Source organism: Empidonax traillii, unplaced genomic scaffold (genome assembly GCF_003031625.1).
Source record: "Empidonax traillii isolate 1590-97213 ecotype Southwest subspecies unplaced genomic scaffold, ASM303162v1 scaffold17:size2698205, whole genome shotgun sequence".
Taxonomy (NCBI): domain Eukaryota; kingdom Metazoa; phylum Chordata; class Aves; order Passeriformes; family Tyrannidae; genus Empidonax; species Empidonax traillii.
The window spans coordinates 1,182,954-1,199,419 of NW_020955210.1; the positions used below are offsets into that span (position 1 = coordinate 1,182,954).

The window sequence follows — 16,466 nt, forward strand, 5'->3', positions numbered from 1 at the left end:
CATTAATGACTATGAAAGCAAAATACAGACTTCCTGTAATTTTAAATTTTAATTGAAAAGTTTATCTCAGTAATTCTAGGTCAACCTGTAATCTAGAAAAAGATACAGTTTAAAACAGGAGTAGATCAAAGACTAGCATGATAGATGTTGGTGAAGTATGCTCATTTTTTCCAAATTAGAAATGTAATGAACATATTGGTTTTATTATTTATGAAAATTATTTCAGGAGATTTTGAGTGCTAAAGCCACAGAAAAATGTATTTTAGCAGTCCTCTTTTCAGCTGTAATGAACATATTTCCCAGGAAACTGACAGACTGTTGGACAAAGTAGAGGATATTTTAGTTCATTAAAGGAAAAAGAGAAAAATAAGTCTTACTAGAAAAGCATAACCATGAGAAAATACTTTTGGTAACAGTAAATTGATATAAAATACTTCCAATGGAATAATTTACCTTTACAAGTTATGTTCTTACCTGTCTTGTATGACAGCTGGACAAGAAGGAATTTGAAGTGGAGTTAGTACCTCATTTGAATAATTTTTTCAAAGTATTGGTGCAGGTCATGTGGTAGCATCATATTTCATATATGAACTTTTAGGGGAAGATGCAGGGTAAAATACCAAATGTCAAAGAATTTGTTACTCCAAGCAATGGTTTTTTTTACTACTGGTTATTGTACCAGGCTACAAAAGAAAACAAACAAAAAGAGGCAGATTAAAGAGATATGATACTGTTGCTTTCTGTTATTGATGAATATAAGCTAGAAATAAGCTATCAAGTAGTCAGAGGAGAAAGTTTGGACTTCAACTCAGAAAGTCTCACTTGATGAATTCACTATAAAGTTCCAGTCCCACTCTGAAAAGGATATTAAACCCATGATACTTTAAAAAGAAAATATTTTTTTTTCCTTAATTGCCATGATTTTTGTTTCTACTTCTGTGCTGAAGGAAAATGCTTTAGTCCTTCTTTCACTGGAATGAAATTGTATTTCAGCACTGGTTGACTAGCTGTTTGTGAGGAGAGGTGCTGTGCTAGGTCAGCATAAACCCCTGTGCTCTCCAGAATGCCATGTGGGCATTTATACCTAAACAAGTTGCCTCTGTTTTGAGCCGCTCTGTTGTGCAAGAGAAAAGCACCAGGGCTTGCACTTTCTACCCAGTGAAGCTCTGGTTCACAATGACTAAGTCTTCTCTCTGAGATGGAGTAGACAAAGAAGGACTACCGCTTCCTCTGCCATCCACCAAGAACCAGCAGAACATCCCCCTGTATCTGTGCCCTTCTTCTTCTGGGAGAATCCTAAGGAAGCCCCCAGGAGCCCGTTTGTTCTATGACAAGCACAGCAGGGCATGTAATGTCTAGTGTAAGTTCACAAATACAAAGGGAAGCACTCTGCTCTCCACAAGCTGTGACAAAACTAAAACCCAGTGGTTCATCACATGGAGAAGGTTGAGAGGCCTTTGTTTGACCCCCTTACATTTTTAGTTGTACCTTTAGGCCAGTTCTGTGTTGCTGTGCTCTTACGATCTGCTAGGTTTGGGATATAGATTTTACAATGGCAAGAGGAGTCTGAGGGGTCTCAAGGAGAACAGAGCAATATATATTCATCTCACTGGGACATGTTTGTTATCCTGACTTATGTAAAGCTTTGACAAAAAGGGATATTATGATCAAACCCTCTCCTTCTCTGGAATATGTCAATGAAATGTAAAAGATTTTGCTTTGCCTTATTAAAATAGGAAACTAATTTGAAAATATTTGAAGTATGTTATTCTTCTAGGATATCTGAGGGTTTGGGCCATATGTTTTTGAAAAGAAGAAGCTGATGTAGCATATTCAAGTGAAAAGAAATCAAATTAGTTCTATCATGCTGGCAGTTTATGGAGTGTTGGGTGGTCTGCTATGGTATCTACATGAGCACTATGGGAATCTCATCCTGGTGGTTCAGATTCAAGTACAACTGGCTTGCAATGAGAAAAATATTCTGAGTTGTTCTTCCACAATCTGCAAGTGGGCAAGAAACAGAAGGCAGACTTTCCTTCCAGCAGAACTGCTGTGGTTCTATAATGTAATGCAGTTCTGAGTCCACATTATTCAGACCTTAGTAGAATTTCCTCTCTATCCAGTTTTATTAACCTCTCTCAGACATGTATTTCTAGCTGCCAGAATTACAGGTGGAGCCTGTGATTAGTAGATTTTTTGCCCCTGCCTGTTGCATATATAGGGAGGTGACACATTTCATAGGTTTTCCTTGCAGCTCCACAGCAGCAGATGCCCACTGAGGCAGGGATCTATGCCATCAATTTAACTTCATCAGTCTCCTGGCAGTTCAATCATCATCCGTAGCACCAGACCGTGATCTGACTGCATTCAGCTCCAAATCCCCAATGTACATACAGACTTACACCCATCTGCAGTCTTAACCAGCATATCAACACCAGTCCCACTGACAGGCAGTAATGCATATGCACTTGTCAAAAGGGTTCTGAATGTATATGTCCCATGTCCCTGCAGCTGCACTAGTCTAAAGCCATTATGCAAATCCTAAAACTTGCCTTCGTCTCCAGAAAAACTGTTCATTGCACAGCACTTCCAGGTGGCTGGCTTGGGGACCACAAGTTCGTAGCCATTCACACTTCCCTTTAGCAGCAGGATCCAGACCAAGGGTAAAGACATCCCTATGACCAGCGTTCTCTGGGAACAGTCCAATGCATCCAGAAGGACACATGCTGTCTGTCCAGTTCTGTTCTTTGGCAAACTGGCCCAATTCTTTGGTAGAAGAAGCCAAGGGGAATAGAGCTCAGTGACTGAAGTCCCAAATCCTTATTGATCTAGGGGAAATCACCCACAAAAGAACTCACTAGTTTCCAGGATTATTTCTCTCCAAAGCAGGAGCCGTGATCATACACATTTCAACCCCAGAGCTTTCAGAAATCCATGGTCAAGAGAATGAATCATCTCACTATGAGGCTTTGGTGAGGAAAAGCTTCCAGTGGGAGAAGGCAGGAAGGTATAGGAAAATGATTATTCTGAGAAATGATACCTATCCAAAAATTGATTTATAAATGTAATAACCTTTCAAACATTGTATTTACAGAACCCCAAGGAGATTATTACTCCAAAACAGGAGACAATTTTGGGGGAATAGCCCCTCTCATCCCAAGCTTTATTATGTCTCTTGGGAAGAAAATGTTAATAAGAGTGTGTAGGGCAGAACTCAGAACTAAGCCTATCTTCTCATTAAGTCCAGTGAACTGTGACAATGCTTTGTCTTGTGTTCTGATAGAATTTGACATCACAGTGGGAGGGTGTTTGGGATCTTCTGGAGTGACACACAGAACGAGGCAGCTGCTGATGCCAGCCGGTGGTTAATTGTTGCATGAGGGCTGAGGATGTTAGAGAATACCTGGCAGCTGGGATCCAAGACACACATAAGGGATGTGCAGTTTTACCTCTCCTGAATAAAGCAGTAAATACGACCACAAGCCAAACCAGTTACAGAAAAATTGATTGGGAATAATTGAGTGAAATCATGTGGGTGTCGTTCCATTCCTGACAAATTGGCTGAGCCTAAGTAGGTTTCAAGTAAGGCAGGCAGCACAGCAGTGTATACATACACTTCTGTATAGTGCCAATTCCCAGACTTGGACATACCACTATTCTTTGCTTAGGTCCTGTGTGGGATTTTCACACCATCCTTCAAGCAGCTGGACCTGGACACTGGCGGAGTTTGGATTCTGGTTAGTTGGCTTGCTGGATGTTTCTGCCTTCCTATGTTTGACAGACATGCTGATAGATTTTGATCTGGTTTACTTTCTTCTGCTGACCTTTTCTTTCCTCTCAATGTGTTTTTTGTTTGAGTTGAATTGGCATCAAAATAAATGGATGTGTTTGAAAAGAGTGGTTTTGTTCTGTTGTTTTTCTCACCAGTCAGAGCAAAATTAGCTGGAGGTCCTACTTTTCTTGGAAAAGCAGTGTGAAAAAAGCTGAAAGCATGTCTTTTGGCAAGTGATAATACATAAATAGCCTTTCTGAATACCTATTAAATGCACTGTCATGTTGTTAATATCCAGTAGAGCCAGTAATGGGTTTATTATGATTTTGGACCACTGGTTTGTTTTTAACATGGATGGCTTGGCCATCACATTAAAGTGAACTACTCTTTAATGTTTGTGCCATGTGCAAGTGATATAGCTGTATCAGTGATTTCCAGAGTTCACAAGTTCAATATAACCTGAAAAAAAAATATTTTCTGTGTTTCTTTTTCATGCTTCATCCTAGCCTAGAGCTGGATGTATGGAAAAGCTAAGCAGAATCTTTTCATTAATTTCATTAATTACTCAACTGTTGAAAAATCTCTGTTATTTCCTTCCAAAAAAATACTATGGAAGATTTACAGTTGTGGTTTTAAGATATGATGGGAATGACCTGCCTTATTTGTTGTTATAGAGGGTGTGCTGACTCGAGAAAAAAGGCTTGGGACATAACTTCTACACTCTCAATCTTCACACAGTTGTTCTTCCCCATATGCAAGACTTTCCATTTGCCTCTGTTGAATTGCACGAGGTTCCTATCAATCTTTCTCTAGCCTGTTCAGATCCCTTTGGTTGGCATCATGACCCTATGGTGTATCAGGCACTCCTCCCGACTTTCTACCATCAGCAAACTTGCTGAGGATGCACTCTGCCCCATAGTCCAGATCATCAATGAAGACATTAAACAGGACTGTCCCCAGTATGGGGTCCTGGAGTACACTGCTCATTATTGGCCTCCAACTAGACTTTGTACCACTGATCATCACCCCCTGGGCCCAGCTATTTAGCCAGTTTTCAGTCTTCTCATCCAGACTATAATTAATCAGCTCCTCTATGAGGATTTTATGGGAAACAGTGTCAGAAACATGACTTAAAGTAGACAACGTCCCTTGCTCTCACTATGTCTATCAAGTAGTCATTTCATAGCAGGTCATCGTCAGATTGGTCAGTCATTACTTCCCTTGCTGAATCCATGCTCCCAATCACTTTGTCCTTCAAGTGCCTGGAAGTGGTTTCCAGGATGAGTTGTTCCATCTCTTCCCAGGGATGGAAATAAGGCTGACCAGCGTGTAGTTGCCTGGGTCCTCCCTCCTGCCCTTTTAGAAGATACAAATTGCATTTACATTCTTCCACTCCTCAGACATCCCTCCCAGTTGCCATGATTGTTCAAGATTTAGAGTGACCTCAAGATGTTATCAGCCAGATCCTTCAGCACTCATCCCAGCAGGGCCCATAGACCCTGTATGTGTGTTTTAAAGGTTTTTCAAGACTGCTGAGTAAAACATTCTTGTGCTTTTGGTGCATATTGTGTCATGAAAAATACAGAGAATAAGCTTGTCACAACCAGTTCTCCTTCTGAAATGCTGTGGAAGTCAGGAGACAAAAGCAGAAATGAGGTGGTATTAAGAAGCATGATCATTTAAGAATTCTTCCCAGGCTGTTCAGGAGACCTAAGCAAAGGTAACCTCAATCCAATTCTAAAAATGACAGTTTAAAGCCTGACAACTTTACTACTCAAGCTATATACTTATGTATGTTAAATATGCTCCTCAGTGATTTTTCCATGTAGTATTTCCATTTGTACTTTTCTATGTTTTTTCTTGAGAGTTTGCCCACAGTTTTCCTCTTACTCTACTGCCCTGTTGACTGTTTGCTCCTACAATCCCAGAGTCAAGGCCTGTCAAAGGTTGTTCCCATGCTCTAGCAGTTATGTGGAAAGTGGGATAAAGAAAACTATCCCTTTTCCTGGGGAAAAGGGAGGAAGGAGCCTTACAACAGGGCACCCCTTGAATTCAAAGAATAATCTGCCTTCATAAGCAAAATATTCCCCTCCCAGGCATTACAATGAATTGATGGCTCTGTCAGACAGATAAAATAGTAATTTGTGGTTAGCTGTGGTAGATATATGATCTCAGGTCAGGGATCTTATAACCTTCCAATTGACTAATGCAGAAAAGATGACTTGCCAAGGCAATCTTAAACCAGTACCCTCTCCAAGCTGAATATGCTTCAGATGGTGAAGTGTGATGTAGCCAGTGGAAACCAAAGATAGAAACATCATTTCTAAGTGAATAAAGCTATGTTACCTACATGGTGGTGGGCCAAGGAAAGATGAGTTCCATTCTGTTAAATAGGGAGAAAAGTAATTCATCTAATTAATAGTTACCCCCTAATTTTGAAGAAAATAGAGGGATGTGAGCATTTCAGTGAAGAAGACTGAGACATCATTCTTTGGACTTCTCACTGCTTTTAATAGCCATGATATTGTGAGAACTACACATGAGATACACATTCAGATCCAAAAAGAGCCAGAGCAAGCTGTTTATTGAGGCGAGAAATGATACATATTCTTATCTTAAGATGGTGTTAAAAGGCAAAAGTTAGAAAGCATTGATAGCTTAATATGCAATGCAAGCAATTCTCTCTTCAGGCTTTATGTCAAATGCCACTGTAATTTTTTAGGTGTTTTTCTTTCTTTCTTTTTTTTTCTTTTAATTTACTTGTTCTAGGAATAGTTATTTAAAGACAGAAATTTGAGATGACTAGATTTATTAAGGCTGTTTTTTGTTTACGAGATAGATTTTGTAAAGCTAACTGTATAGTTTGCATTTTCTTAACTCCTCCAGGAGCTTCTCCTATGGCAATTTACAGCCCAGGTTCTGTGAGGAAATACAGGATTCTCCCAAAAATTCCGCTTTACAAGGACTGTTCCTTCTGCCCTCTCGTGGCCACGGGCCAGTTTTGCAGTTTTACAGCGACGGGAATTCCAAAGGCTTACATCGCATTTCAAAATCCCAGCTGTCTTGCTTTTACTTTAGAGAACCGACATCAAGTTCTGTATCTCCGAGCCAGGTTTTCTGTATACAATGTATTTACAGGTATCTTTCATTTGAGCATAACAGTGGACTATTTAGATTATCAAATTAATTACGTACAATTCTTTTAGTTTTATGACATAAACCAGAATACGAAGCTGTGACTTGCATGTTAGAAGAAACAGTTAAACTCTTATTTTATAGGCACTAAAGTAATTTTCATTCTAGGGCCTGTGCCCTACTTTTGGCTTGTTCATATGAAAAATGTTGCATAATTTCACCTGGCAGCTACTTCACACACAACTTAGGCGAAACTTTAACTTGGTTATAAGTTAAATTGCACTCAGTTTCCATGTCATGCCAATCAATCAATCAATACATTGATTCCATTGGAGTTACTTTAGATTTACCCCAGACCCATGGCAGGATCAGGCCACAAGGTCAATTTATATTTTGCAAAGATCCCTATACAGTTTCAGGGTGACTGTGTATCCCTTGTATGAATAATGCTGCCCAATATGGGCTTATAGAGGGTCGAATTGTTTTAGTTAAGGCTGTTGCTTATCAAATTTTCTGATAGTCAAGTATCTAGAGACAGAGTAGGTACACAGCACAGTGACATCTCTCATGCTTTTTCTCTGTTGAGGGTCTAAAAAAGGAATTTTGAAACAGATCTGTGAGAGCATATAATTACAATACTGATTTAAGAGAAAAGTATTAAAAAAAAAAAATAGGTTATTCACTGTCAAAATAATACTAACAAATGAGAATGTTTTTCTGCTACATGCTGGAAAACAGTGGGAAAAAAACCCCCATTACCTTATATATTAGCTGCAAACTTTTTCCTGCGTGTTCCTTTTCAGTCAGCCCAAGTTACTCTATCCTCATCTCAGTGATTTCTGGGATAACTAAAAAAATCACTTCTGCACATCTTGCAGTATCTGCACCATCTGCACTTAGCAAATGAGATCCAGAAAGAATTTATCACTAGTTATACATCTGAGACAGGGGTGGGCTCTGCAATCCTCCAGGCCACTCTTGTGGATTTGTAAAATCATATGCAGTATAAATGTGAGCAAGAATACATTTGTTAGGAAATGTCTTGAAATATAGAACTTCTAGAAGTGTGTGGTGGTGGCTGAGCTGACACAGAAAGTACCATCTGAAAACTGTGTGCTCTTTTCCCTTCCCCTGCTCTTTCCACAGACTTGTCACGTCAAGAGCAATTCAGAATCACCTGTGCTCACACTTCTTTCAAGATTCCATAAGCCATATGTGATCCCAGTATAACTGCACTATAGGTATGCTGCAGTACCTCCATTGGTACTTAATGTCTTCATAGGCATCTAAATTAAACTTCTGACTTTTCTTTCATAGCTGCCTCAAGAAATCAGCTGCCTAATTAGGCAATATGATTTCATTTGAAATGTCTCTTGAGGGAGAGGCAAACCTGCAGGTCTCAGAATTGATGACGGTCTCTAAAGGCAAGTAGGTACTTAGTCAAAATGGTAACCACAGTGAAAGACAAGCTCAGCACCCAACATATGCTTTTATGTTTTCCTTGAGCCTTTCTCTCAACAGCAGAGTTCAAAGAAAGCTTGTCTCCATTCTTTTACAAGTACATTTCTCCATATTTCCATATAAAAAATTCCAAACACTTTTATTACCCCAAGATGTAGATGTATTTTAAGTATCCACAAAGTGAAGCAGCTGGGAGAAGCAACTGATTTTAAAAAGTCCCTCTCTGTTCTCCTTCACTAATTCATCCAAATAGGAAGTGCTCCAGGTCCAAATGCTTCAAACCCAGAACAAGTATCCTAAATATGACAAAATAGGGGAAGATAGCTAAGAAGTCAGCACATTCCAGAAAATGGGAACTGTTAAATGCTCCTTTCTAGCTGTACCATTATTGCTATTGGCTAGGAAACCTTCTGCTTTTGCAAGTGACCTACACTTGTTGAGGGACTTGGGATCAAAGTTATAAAGGTATATAAGGAAATAGACATAAAGATTTCTTGGTGAAGTAACAGTTTTGTCTTAGCCTTTCACTTCCCAAGCTTGAAGAACTCTAGAATCACCATAAAATGTTTGGGTTAAAAGAGCCCTCTGGAGATCATGTGGTCCAACCTCCTGTTGAAAGCAGGACCTTAAAAAAAATAATTATCTGCCAAGGTGCTGCTATGTGAGACCAAGTAGTACTTGGGTGCCTATGACAATCTGAGATGTAGCAAAATGAATTTTCCTGTGCAAGATTTTTCTGACCTATCCTTGTTTTAATCACCTGACTCCTTTTTTAAGATCTGTAAACAAAGGAAACAACCTTCTGGTTTTCCTTTCACTTTATGCACTGACAGCAGGTTGGAGGATAGTGATAAAGGGATGGACTGAACTTTAATAGCATTCAATACCTTCCATTTTTAGAAAACTATTATAACCACATACTTTTCTAATATTAAAAATACAATGGTAGCCTACAAAGGTGTTTCAGATTTCTGAAAGCCTGTCTAGAATGTTTCTTTCACCAGTTAACTTTAGGTCTCTAAGTGAATAATTTGGATGACAACTGTAAAGAGACATGCATTTTTGGTTGGTTTTCACCAAAATTTTAATTGGATACAGTTCTGACTAAGGCTATAGGACTGACCTTCTGGTGAATCATTGTATAGGATATATGTGCACAGACATGAAAAGAAGAAAAAACATATTTGACACTATCCATTGTTCTTGAGATAAAATACATATAAGGATACCGTAAGCCTCTCTTTTCTTTCCTAATGCACAGATTTTTCTCATCCATACTCTGTGCTACAAAAGATCTGAGTTGCACTAGCTGAAGCCCTTCTACACTTTATGTGATCAGGAGAGCAGCACAAATGCAAATCAGATATCTGTGGTTGTCCATGCATCTGCCCTAGATGTACTTTAGTGGCTGTCACTCATGAAAGCATTACCAAGTCCTGCTAGTGGCTGCTCTTAAACTTGAGGCAATTTTTAAAATGTCCTATTTAGAGTTTGAAAATTTCTAGTGGTCTGTGATTGCTAAGGCTAGCCCAGTTGTACTATTTTGAAGAAAATGAAAAAGGCAGTTGCAAAAGCAGTTGAAGGGAATCTAAGACTGACAAATTTCAAACACCAGGTTCCCAAGTCTGGCTCCTTCTGAGGGTAAACTGAAAGTGTCACTTTACATTCCACTACATCTATCCAAATGATATATTGAAATCAGCCACATGATGAACCCTTGGACTTATAAATTAATCAGTAGATTGTCAGCTGTCCTCTCTATAAGCTTAAGTCAGAATCAAAAATAAGCCTGGTGTTTTTGCATGGAGACTTTAATAATAGACATAAATATTACTTGTATGGCAAGGAAGGATGGGAGCACCTGAACCCTACTAGAATTCCTGCCAGTAAGCCTCAATGGTCTGTCAACTGATTTACTCGAGTCCTTTTCTTGCTTTTTCCCAATTCATGAATAATATCTGTATATGGAAAATAAATAATCTTGTGAGTGATAGCTAGAGCAATGTATGTTGCCTGCTGTGTCCCTTCTTCACCCGTTGCACTATCCATTGATTGTTTTCTTGGCTCACATACTCTCAAGCCAAACAGAAATTTTGCACAGCATAGCATAATTCCTCCTTTATGTAGTTTTCACCTGGCTGTTCTTCTGCTGAGGGAAAATAAATCAATAGCCATCTCCTGTATCCATGCTGTGAAGTTTGCAGTAAGAGGGCCACCTAATTGTACTTGCTGCTAGGCCAATGTTTGGGCTTCTGCTTTCCTCCCATAGCAGCCATCATTAATGCCAATTGATGTGTACCCTTTCACTATTGCTAGGTGATATGTGCTTTAAAAAGGCAGCTTCTATTGCTGCTCAGGGATTCTCGCAAATCTTATTTGCTCTTGGTTCACGTAGTGTGCTGTGAGGTTTGCAGGACCAGAAACACAGCTCATAGTTCAGGGCATTTCCTTCTGCTGCTTGTTTCACTGTAAATCACATAAAGATCCCAGTTTTCCTGACTCAAGAAAGAATAATACCTGTTCTTGTGGCAGGCAAGACAAGACTTCTTCTTTTCAGCCTGGGTCTTGGACTTTCGCTGATCAACAGTCTGTTGATCGGTGTCCTTCAGCATGGACTTGTTCGTTGTACCAAAGTGTTATACTGCAAAACAGGTCTTTCATCAGACTTTGTTAGGTAAAGTGTTTTCTGAGGCTCACAGAGAAGCCCCAGGATTGGTTTGGGATTCTTTCATTCAAAAGATGCAATCACATTGTTTTCGTCTGTTTAGATCTCTTTGTTATTTTGAGTATGAGTGAGTAGAGAAAATAGATATTCTCAGGACTGTGATCTGATTCCTTTGGGTTGAATTAGACCAGCCATAGGTTGAATGAATAGTGTTGTGTTTCAAGTAGCCTCATAAACTTTACAGAGAAATGGCAAGTCAAACTCTGTCTCGACTATGAATTTATCTGATCAATTTGTTTAGTTTTTTTTCAGGTTCTTCTAAAGTTATGTGGAATGTAAGGATATCTGGTTACTGATTATTCAGCACAGAAGACTAAGTAAGACAAGAGACAGAAGAAGAAATAAATTAAACTCTCAGATACCCAAACCTTGAGTAAGAGGAGATAACAAAACAGTAACAAAAAGCAGAACTCAGATCACTGCTTATGGGGCTCTAGAGGGATGAAGGGAGAACAAGCATAGGAAAATGGAGAAGAGGAGGGATAAAAAGGCTGACTGCATGCAGTCAAGCTGCTGCCAGTAATTTTAGTCAGGCTATGTCCTGTTCCTAGTCTTATCAGTGTGTCTCATCTCCTTGTTAAACTCAGTAATTGAATGTTTTCCTATGTGAGTGTGCATGGACACTGTGAACATGATCTGCTAGCAAATCTCAAGCCAGGCTAGTTGGTGAGTTGAGTGAGTTAAGTGAGTGTTCTGCTTGACATACAGGTCTCTGGGCTAGGAACAGGAGAGGCATATTGTCTGGATATAAGTTACTGAAGAGACTGAGCATCGAGTGGCTGCTGATGCAAGGACCCATTTGTGTGTGTGATTCTAATATCAGTCTAAAGCTGAATTAGCTGGTGAGCATGAGAAGAGATGTTGGAGTCAGCTACCAGAGACAAGTTGCCTTTGAGATTTATATCTAACATGACCCATAAACAGCAGGAAAAGTGCTTTCTCAACATTTTACTTGATTTTCTTTAGGCTACTGATGGTTTTGATCCTGCTTCTATTTGCTATTCACATTGTAGGCTTCTTTTTATTTGACATGCATCTTTATTCATACTATGCTTCTTTTGCTCAAAATGCTTTCAATTATACAGCCATTGTTCTGAAATTAGGTTTTACAACCAACAGGACATGAGTTGCACAGAAGTAAATAGAATTTATATTACATTGCCACTGAAGTAAACCACTACAATAATCACTACAATTATCATTACCTTATATGTCAAAGGTTTGTAGAGAATTAATATATTATTCATAACATGAAGACAGGTTTACATTTCGGTTCACGTTTCCTTTTCATGACCTTTTGTTTTGAAAACACACTGCAGCTTGTCCCAGTCCTTCAGATTCCATCTTCATAATTTCATCCTAGTATTATTGTAACTCTTGGAATTCATATCCCTAAAAATAGCAGACAAATAAAACAAAGTCTGTTATAATTAAGTAAGACAGTGAGAAAGGAATGAAAGGAATCAAATTAAATAAGAAAAAAATCTTGGCTTCTGATATATCAGTTATCTCTCCTGGCCTGAAATTCTACTCTACACGTGTCAGATGCAAGTCAGGGGTAGCCAAACGAGACAAATGGACAGTTCCAACAAGGCAGCAATTCTGAGAAGAAGGATGGTTATTGAAGAGCTGGTTTAAATTATTCTTAGTAATGGACCGGAAATAGTTTTCCTATCCTGAAAAAAATTCTGAGAAGCCAAAAAAAATTTTTCATCTTAACTTGGAACGAACAATCGAAATTCCAAATATTGTCTCTGTAAGACAATCTGGGAAAAAAATAGGCTCGGCTGAGAAGAAAAGCATTTTCAAAACGCTGCTATTCAGCTTGGAATTTTGTCTCTTTTTTTTAACTCTAATTTGCATACATTTAGAAAATGGAAGAGTAATTTTTAGGTAAGTTTGTCATTTTATAGTGCTGAAATGGGGTATTTTAATGATTTTGAAATTTTTCACCAAAGCTATACCTTTTCAAGATGGAATCTGATCTAAAAAAGCATCAAACCTTATCCTGTCACATGAACATTTTCAGACTTGGCTATTTGGAAAAGATTTTATAGAGAGATTCTTTACTCATTCTTTTGATGAAACTTTTTGATTTGATGAACTGCAAATCTTTCTTTTGGCAAACTGAACTTACATTGAAATGTTTAAGAATATTTCTTGAGGAATTCTATCTGTATGTGATCATCACTAACCTATGATTTAACATGCATTTTAATATATGGCTTGTGTAGTGTTACCTGGTTCAGATTCCTGATTGACAGTGAGTGACTTCCCAAACCTCTGTGGCAAATTTAGAAGTGATTGACTGAAACTTCTAACAAGTGGAGATCTCCCAAGCCTGTGTGACACCTTTGAAGCATGATTAGGTATGTTGTCTTCAAAAGCTCTTCCAAATCTCAGGGGCAAATTAGCAAATGGTTTAATGCTTCTTTTTTCTGGATAATTTCTTCCAAATCTAAGAGGTAAATTAGCAACTGAATTTGGCATCTTGTTTACTGTAAAAGGGTTCATTTTAATGATATTTTTTGATGCCCAGTCTTCCATTTCTTCGTAATTGAGACTCCTCTGCTTTTCTTCCAAAATATCATCTTTAATCTAAGGACAAATAATTTAAAAGAAAGAATAGTATCATTTTATAGGGCATTACTCCAGCTACCAATCACATAAAGCCTTCATTTTCATATCGCCTTAGAAAGCTGATGGATAACATTTTTTGTTTTGTTTTGTTTAGTTGTTTGTTTTTTTTTTTTAATATGTAATGCTTTTTAGCTGTACTTGCTAAACTCCATATTACCTGTCTCATGATGTAAAGGGCAGCAGACGCCTGAAAAATAGCTGTAACAGCATGACCCCTCTTATAGAGCAGTGTTCTTCCCTGGGCATATTGAAAATCACGTACTTTTGTTACAAAAATAAGTTTCCAAGCCTTAACAACAAATATGTACAAATATGGTTTTAAATTTTAGTTAAAACACACAAATGCTACTTAATCTTACTTCAGTTCCTTGTCCCTCTTTGGTGACTTCCCTGTGAGCTTCTGCAGTTACTGGCAGAGAAGGGCAATGAGCCATTCCAGTTCATACTTCATGATTAAAACATTAAACAAACTACACCTCTGATTGCACCTGCTCACCCTTTCTGGAAGTATATATAAGACAGTGAGCTGAAGACCAGAGGATTTCACTACCATAATTGAAGTTGTATTGAAGGATGTTGTTTTGAAGGATGTTTATTATATACCAATGATGATAAGTCAAAAAGAGAGATTGGCTTTCATTTCCTAGGGAGTATTTGCAGGGCAGACATGAAAAATAATGCAGATGAAGTGTGCAAATTTCATTTGGCATCTATTGAGACATAATAAATGTGCAACTGTGCAAAGAAATTTTTATAGTCAATTCCAGAATAAAATGTTAAGACCATTAACTGTATTAGATTTAAAATGTTCTCTGTTTATCATTATTCTTTGAGTATTACAAGAATGCCTTTAATAATTTTGGATTAATAGTCTATCTGTTATATTATGTGCATAAAGGGCATGACAGGAATGTTAACTGAGACCCCACTGTGTAAGTAAGAAACATTTCAGAAAAAAAATCTCAGCCTAATCGCAAATCTGTATTGCAAGAAAATTGAAACATGAACTGATTTACAGGGTGTGTATGTCCAAGCAAATGAATTTCCTGAAAATTCTTTCAGCGAGGTTTTTTCATACTGCTAGTGTAGTGCTATGAAGTTAGGAGAACCTCTGCCAAAAAGCCCAATGTGCTCAGGATCTGATCCCACAGTTCCCCCAAATAATGTCACAGTAATACAGATCTTACCTCGTAATATTTATCATCCTCTTCTCTGCTCTCCAGACTGGACTTCACTGGCTCACTTAGGCACATACTAGTTGATGTTAGAAAAACCCCTGCAGCTAAAGCAAATAGAATAAACTTCTTGGTTAAAATGACTTTCATTTTTCTCAGGTTAAGCCTGCTTAGAGAGCTCAGGATCTGTACAGAAATGAAAACTACCATCATTTTATATAATCAGAAGACAAAAATTTTTTTTTGCTGTGACATCAGTCTCTGAAGCTCTAATTCTTAATATTAATTAGGGAAACAATTTTAATATATTTGAAGAATGTTCAGAATTTCTTTTGTGAAGCTTTTTAAGCAACATAACTTCTTGTTAGGGATACGCTGACTTTACAAATGTTTTCCTCTGATGAAGTATGTATTAATTAGCTAATTAAGCCACAACAGTAGGGATATACAATAGCCACAATGCTTCATCACCAGTAGACAAAATCACCTTGTTTTTTTCTTTTGTATCAGTGTCCTCAGAAGGACTACGAAAGGAAGCTTTCTTCATGTAAGTATTCTTCTGCTTAAATGATCCTTTTGGACCATAGAATGCTTGTTTATATACTTATGCACAACTAGGGACATTTGGCCCATTGAAATCAAGTGCTGTCTATTGAAGTTGTTGATCAGGTCATAAAGGATGTTATGTGTCAGTGTGATCTATTGACGTGCATAGAGTCTATGCTCTAAATTGAATATGTTAATTTGCATTCAGAATGGATTAGGCACATGCTTTTGAAACTCTGCCCATCAGTTAAAGTTTTAGAACTTTCAAAGGTTATGTTACGTCTGCGTTATTTAGGCTAAATTTCCGATAGTGTTTTTTAAAAAAAGGCATCTGCACTTTGCTGTGTGCAGTGAAAGCACTGGTCTGCCCATGCGTGTTCTGTCCCAGAGGAAGATTCAGGATGCACACTAAACGTACCCTTAAGCTTCACATTGAATCAGCTGCTACATGGGCTGGTGAGCCAGACTAGCATTGCAAAAAAAAAAATAGTGTTCTTCCATTTGTTATTCTTAAATTCTTGAACTGATTTAAGTTAATACTTAAAATCAGCCACATATGGAGGAAACCTGATTGCTTGTGATAAGTACTCAAACTGGAAACTGGACTCTAGACATGTTATTTTGCAATTCATCACCAGGGTTGTAAAATGTCTGTTCCATGCAGCACAGGAAATGTTGTCTCAAGAGAACATATTTTATGCTATGGGTGTCATGGATAGTATGGACTGTTTATCTGTTGGCAGTATGTTACTGTCTTTGCTGTACAGTGAAGCTAAAGAAGTTGCAAGTAACCTCGTTTTAGAATTAGGGTGGCTGTTTTTATGGGTGCATGTATGGAGCCATTTCTACCTTAGATTCTCAGAAACTGAGACCCTGAAAGCTGTAAACAGCCTTCAGAGAGAAATCCCACTGACAGATTTAAAAGTGAAAAGGGAACAGTTTCTTAGATGAACTTCACCAGGTGGAGGGGTGTGAAAGATTCTGCTCATTTTTATGTGAGAGGAGACCATCA

The 16,466-nt window shown here is 38.1% G+C and overlaps 1 protein-coding gene across 1 annotated transcript; it reads right to left on the reverse strand.

Moving 5' to 3' along the window:
* Nucleotides 1-12,025: 12,025 nt before the first annotated feature.
* On the reverse strand, nt 12,026-15,068 carry NPVF (neuropeptide VF precursor). Its single transcript, XM_027896642.1, has 3 exons — nt 14,921-15,068; nt 13,334-13,691; nt 12,026-12,485 (listed from the first exon to the last, which is right to left on the reverse strand). The coding sequence occupies exons 1-3, from the start codon at nt 15,056-15,058 to the stop codon at nt 12,478-12,480; spliced, it is 504 nt and encodes a 167-aa protein (XP_027752443.1). The 5' UTR covers nt 15,059-15,068; the 3' UTR covers nt 12,026-12,477.
* Nucleotides 15,069-16,466: the final 1,398 nt, after the last annotated feature.

Excerpts from the sequence above, each read along its gene's own strand:
- NPVF (XM_027896642.1), bottom strand. The coding sequence starts at position 15,058 with ATGAAAGTCATTTTAACCAAGAAGTTTATTCTATTTGCTTTAGCTGCA. Across the intron at positions 13,692-14,920 it reads AGGATGATAAATATTACGAG|ATTAAAGATGATATTTTGGA; the intron begins GTAAGATCTGTA and ends ATTTGTCCTTAG.